Here is a 4,760-nt window from a genome sequence, read left to right as displayed (position 1 = left end):
TACTTGCTTGTACATCCAACTAAAAATTACAAAATTTTCAACTTGAATAACTTAAATTTCAGACTTTACCTCATGAATTTTCCTTCTAAGAACTAATTCCTAGACATCTCAGCTAACCTACCCTAAAATTCTAGTCATTGGTTCCTCTCCACGAGCATGGAATTCTTCACTCTTTACAACCTGTCCAAGTAACCTAAGAATCTCGAGCACCTGAGGAATTCTTCAACTTTCATCTCAATTCCATAAGAATTTCCCTCCGGCAACCTTGGATTAACTTCTTCACTGCTCAAGCTTCAGGTTGGCAATAACTCACCTTATTTAGCACTAGTATAATGCCTAAAACGAGCTTCTCATTTCTAACTTCCTTTTATAATAAGGGGGACATGTTCAAATAGCATCCCTAAGATGACACTTGGCGCACTAAGCTCACTTATGGCCTCTAATCATGCCACTTAGCCCACTAATTAGGTGATTAAGGTGGGTGCTTAAGCCTTTCACCAATGTATTGTTGGGTTTTATGTCCTAAAACTCGTGGTTTGTAAACAATAAACTCTTTCTGTAAATCAATAAAGTTGTTATTGAAGTTTGATTCAATAAAGTTACATTGAATATATGAATTGCTTATTTCGTTTTAGAAATAAATACAATAAACTTAAAGATTCATGACTATTACATGAGTACTTAAATTTCATTTGGAGACATAAGAGTGGATCAGGTTCGAGTAAATAGTCTAAATTATCTATAGTATATGAGTAAGGTTGAGTGCCTTATTCTGGTAACACTATCGGATGCGGCCCACTCTATAGTTGTTACAAGGGAATGCTACAGACGATGCGATCCTGATTCATACATGTAGTGACATAAGGAGTGGGGGGTCCTGTGCAATGAGTTTGCGCAATCAAACCAAAAAACAAGTCACTCTTACTTTATAATATTGTTTACTATTCAAGATTGACTATTTCAAAATGATGACCTAGGTACTTGACCTTAATCCTAAGCTAACTATGAACTCCTATTTATTTGAGATTATCCTTAGATTTTCATAAATGAGGAGGGTTGGCTTAACAACACTGGTTCAATAAGCCTCCCATTTCAGGGGTAAGACTGGGTAGATAGTTGGGGACATAGGGTGCAAGGTGGAATTCGCTCCTACCCGCTTTCAGGGATAGTAGAGAGGTTGTTCCCTTAAGTGCTAACTTCGAGTCTTGAACAAGGGGCCCCACCCTCTCATTGGCCCGAGAGGGACTCGGTTTGATGATGGATCACAAACCAATTGTTCATTAGAGGATCAGTGAGACTTAAGGAACAAGAGGTATCTCGGGGGTAAAACAACCTTTTGATCCAACCGTTATTACGAACAACTTATGAAGGATTAACTTACTAATCATGGTTATATCGAGTGGACACAATATATCTACAACGAAGGGAGTGCAACTTTGGGCTTTAGTGGAGTGACCCAGTAGTTAATGAATGAGGATTAATTCGGTATAAAGACTTTAGCCAATTAATCTCGAATTGTTGGAGCCCATGATCCGTAGGTCCACTAGGTCCCCCTACTAGCTCACAAACAGATTATCCTTAGAGTAGCATGATAAGTTGATTTGAATCGTTCAAATACAAATCAAGAGAATTAGTAATTATCTGTGATATAATTACACGTTTAATTTTGGAATTAAACGAAATTGGAGAATATTTTAATATTTAAATATGATTTAAACATTAAATTCATGAATAAGGATTCATGATAGTGAAATTGATGAATAATTAATTTGATACTTGATATTAAATAAATTAGAATGAATTTAATTATTTAATTATTAATTATTAATTTTATTAGAAAAATTAATTGTTGAATTGATTTTTGTATAACTAATAAAAACTCAATTTTAATTAAAGAATTAAAATTGAAAAGTTAAATTTAACTTTAATTTTGGAAAAGTTTTAAAATTAAAATTAAAATTGGAAACTTAGGAAAATTGGAAAAGTGGGAATTTCCCACTTCTTCAACCTAGTAGCTCATTCATGGTTCCACCTTTTTTACAGCTCAAATTCTCAAGCATGAGTTGGAATTCATGTAGGATATTGATTTGCATGAAAGTCATGCAATATAATAATGAGATTTGAGTGGAAATAGAGAGAGAATCAGATGTAATTTGCTGAAAAAAGTGGTTGAAGAAGTGTTCTTCACATTGCTAAAAAACCAATTCTTCACCTCCAATTTCCCTAATTCAAGCTTGTTTTGAGTTCCACAACTCAATCTAAGGCTTCAAGAGAATAGTAGGGAAGACCTTATGGCGGTTCACAACTAAAGGAAAAGGAGATTGCAGTTGGAAATCGTGATTCAAAGGTATCTTCAAAGGTTAGTGTTGAAACTCTGTTTTTAGTAAGAGCATGCTAAATTTGACGCCAAATTAATGAATTAGAATACTTAATCATCTTGTTTTCTTCTGTTGCTTGCTTCCTTAATCCAACATGTATAGGCTTGTGTCCATGCAAGTCTCCCTTTTAGCCAATGCATACTTAGTTGCGTCGCACTCTCTCGGTCACCACATCACTATCCCATGTATACACTTGCTTGTCTTAGGCATTTGTGCTTAGGCATGCCGCTCATCGATGCCTTCATTAACCTCTACACATGCCTCAACGCTCCTTGCCATTGTATAGCCCTTGGACCAAGCTTACTAATCTCTTTAGTATCACCTAACGCTTATCATGCACTCGCCTAGGAAAACTTAGTTGCTCGCATTCCGTCCTTCTTGGCCTTTGCTAAACCCCCAAAAATGACCATCTATGCATGTCTCTTGTTAGACTTAACTCATTTTCCTCCCTTGGACCCTTAACCGCATAGTACCACATGCGTTCATCACATCTAGTCCTCTGATTTCCATCTAAGCGTTCATTTTCTTATCTCACCCGATAGCACACCTCTTAACACTTAGAAAATTTTCCTTTTTTAAACATTGTACACAATCATAACATACTTTACATAATATTCAACTACATAAACACCATTAATTCATATTCATAGAAACTTAAACACAATCAATTAGTAAAATAGGTTTAGGGGTTTACAATTTATCTTCCCCTTAGAGAAATCTCGTCCTCCAAATTTTCTTTAAGTGTCACCATGTGCATAAGTGTGGATACTTGCTTCTCATCTACTCCTCAACTTCCCATATAGTTTCCTCTATTTCATGGTTTCTCCATAAGACTTTAACCAATGATATAGTCTTGTTTGTTAACCCCTGTTCCTTCTAGTCTAGAATTTGAATTAGTTCCTCTTCGTACGATAAATTTTCCTTCAACTGTACTGGTTGATCTTGGAGCATTTGAGTAGGATCTGGAACATACTTCTTCAACATAGATACATGGAACACATCATGTATCTTGAATAACTCAGTAGGTAATGCAAATATGTAAGCTGCTAACCTGACCCATTAAATTATTTCATAAAGTCCTATATACCTTGGGCTCAACTTCCTTTGCTGCCAAACCTAAGTATCCCCTTCCACGGAGATAGCCGTAGAAACACTCGATCTCCGATCTCAAACTCTAATTCTCTTCTTCTTTTATATGCATAGCTCTTCTGTCTGTCTCGAGCCATTTTCAGATTTTCTCTTATTAGCTTAACATTGTCTGAAGTTATCTGTACTAACTCTGGCCCTACTAGTTTTCTTTCTTCTACTTCATTCCAACAGACAGGGATTCTACAAGGTTTTCCATATAAAGCTTCATATGGAGCCATTCTGATACAAGAGTTGTAGCTGTTATTATAGGCGAACTTCACTAACAGCAAATGTGTATCCCAACTACCTTTAAATTGCAATACACAAGCCCTTAACATATCTTCTAATGTATGAATTGTTCATTCTGATTGTTCATCCATCTGTGGATGAAATTCTATACTAAAATGTAGCTTAGTATAAAGTGTCTTTTGTAAACTAGGCTAGAACTTTAAGGTGATCCTCAGATCCCTGCCTGATACAACCAATACCGGAGCCCTAAACTGGCTTACAACTTTGTCAACATATGTCTTGGCCAGCTGATCAGGGGTAGAAGTGGCTTTGACGGGTAAAAACTTTGTTGTCTTATTCATTTCGTCTGCAATCACCCAAAAACCATCATAACCATTGGATGTCTTGGGTAGACCAAAAAGAAAATTCATAGTGACATGTTCCCATTTCCATTCAGGTATTGGAAGTGGTTAAGGAAACTGCCGACCTCTGATATTCTAGCTTAACCTGCTGATAGACTAAGCATCTATCTTCATAACCTACTATATCTTTCTTCATTCTAGGCCACCAATAAGATTTCTTCAAAGTTCTATATATCTTGTTTCTACCTGGGTGTATAGAATATGAAGAACTGTGAGCCTTCTCTAAAACTGCATTCTTCAATGCCTCGTCATTAGGAACATATAATCTGTGCTCCTTCATTAAGGCTCCATCCTGTGTTAGCATATAATATGTTCTCTGCTGTTTACTTACCTCTTCAACTAACTTCTTGAAACTAGGGTCTCCTTACTGAGCTATGATAATATCATCTATCAAAGTAGGCCTAACTGAAAATATGCCAATAGCTCATCCAAGTAGCCTACTGACAATGTTGCATTAGCACTTCTGAATTCCTGCAATAATCTTCCCCTTAGAGAACTAAGCACATTCCTGGGGTAACTCGACTTCCTGCTCAATGCATCGACTACCATATTTGCTTTACTTGGGTGGTAGTCAATGGTGCAATCATAGTCTTTAATTAACTCT

General features: G+C 36.3%; 1 protein-coding gene across 1 annotated transcript; it reads right to left on the bottom strand.

Moving 5' to 3' along the window:
• Window positions 1-3,254: 3,254 nt before the first annotated feature.
• LOC120090094 lies at window positions 3,255-4,436 on the bottom strand. The gene is made up of 4 exons (XM_039047585.1): window positions 4,343-4,436; window positions 3,954-4,101; window positions 3,495-3,764; window positions 3,255-3,429 (listed from the first exon to the last, which is right to left on the bottom strand). The coding sequence occupies exons 1-4, from the start codon at window positions 4,434-4,436 to the stop codon at window positions 3,255-3,257; spliced, it is 687 nt and encodes a 228-aa protein (XP_038903513.1).
• Window positions 4,437-4,760: the final 324 nt, after the last annotated feature.

This window comes from Benincasa hispida, chromosome 11 (genome assembly GCF_009727055.1).
Source record: "Benincasa hispida cultivar B227 chromosome 11, ASM972705v1, whole genome shotgun sequence".
In the NCBI taxonomy this organism is placed as follows: Eukaryota; Viridiplantae; Streptophyta; class Magnoliopsida; order Cucurbitales; family Cucurbitaceae; genus Benincasa; species Benincasa hispida.
The sequence above is the reverse complement of the archived record's forward strand: the minus strand, read 5'-3'. Positions and strand labels throughout refer to the sequence as shown.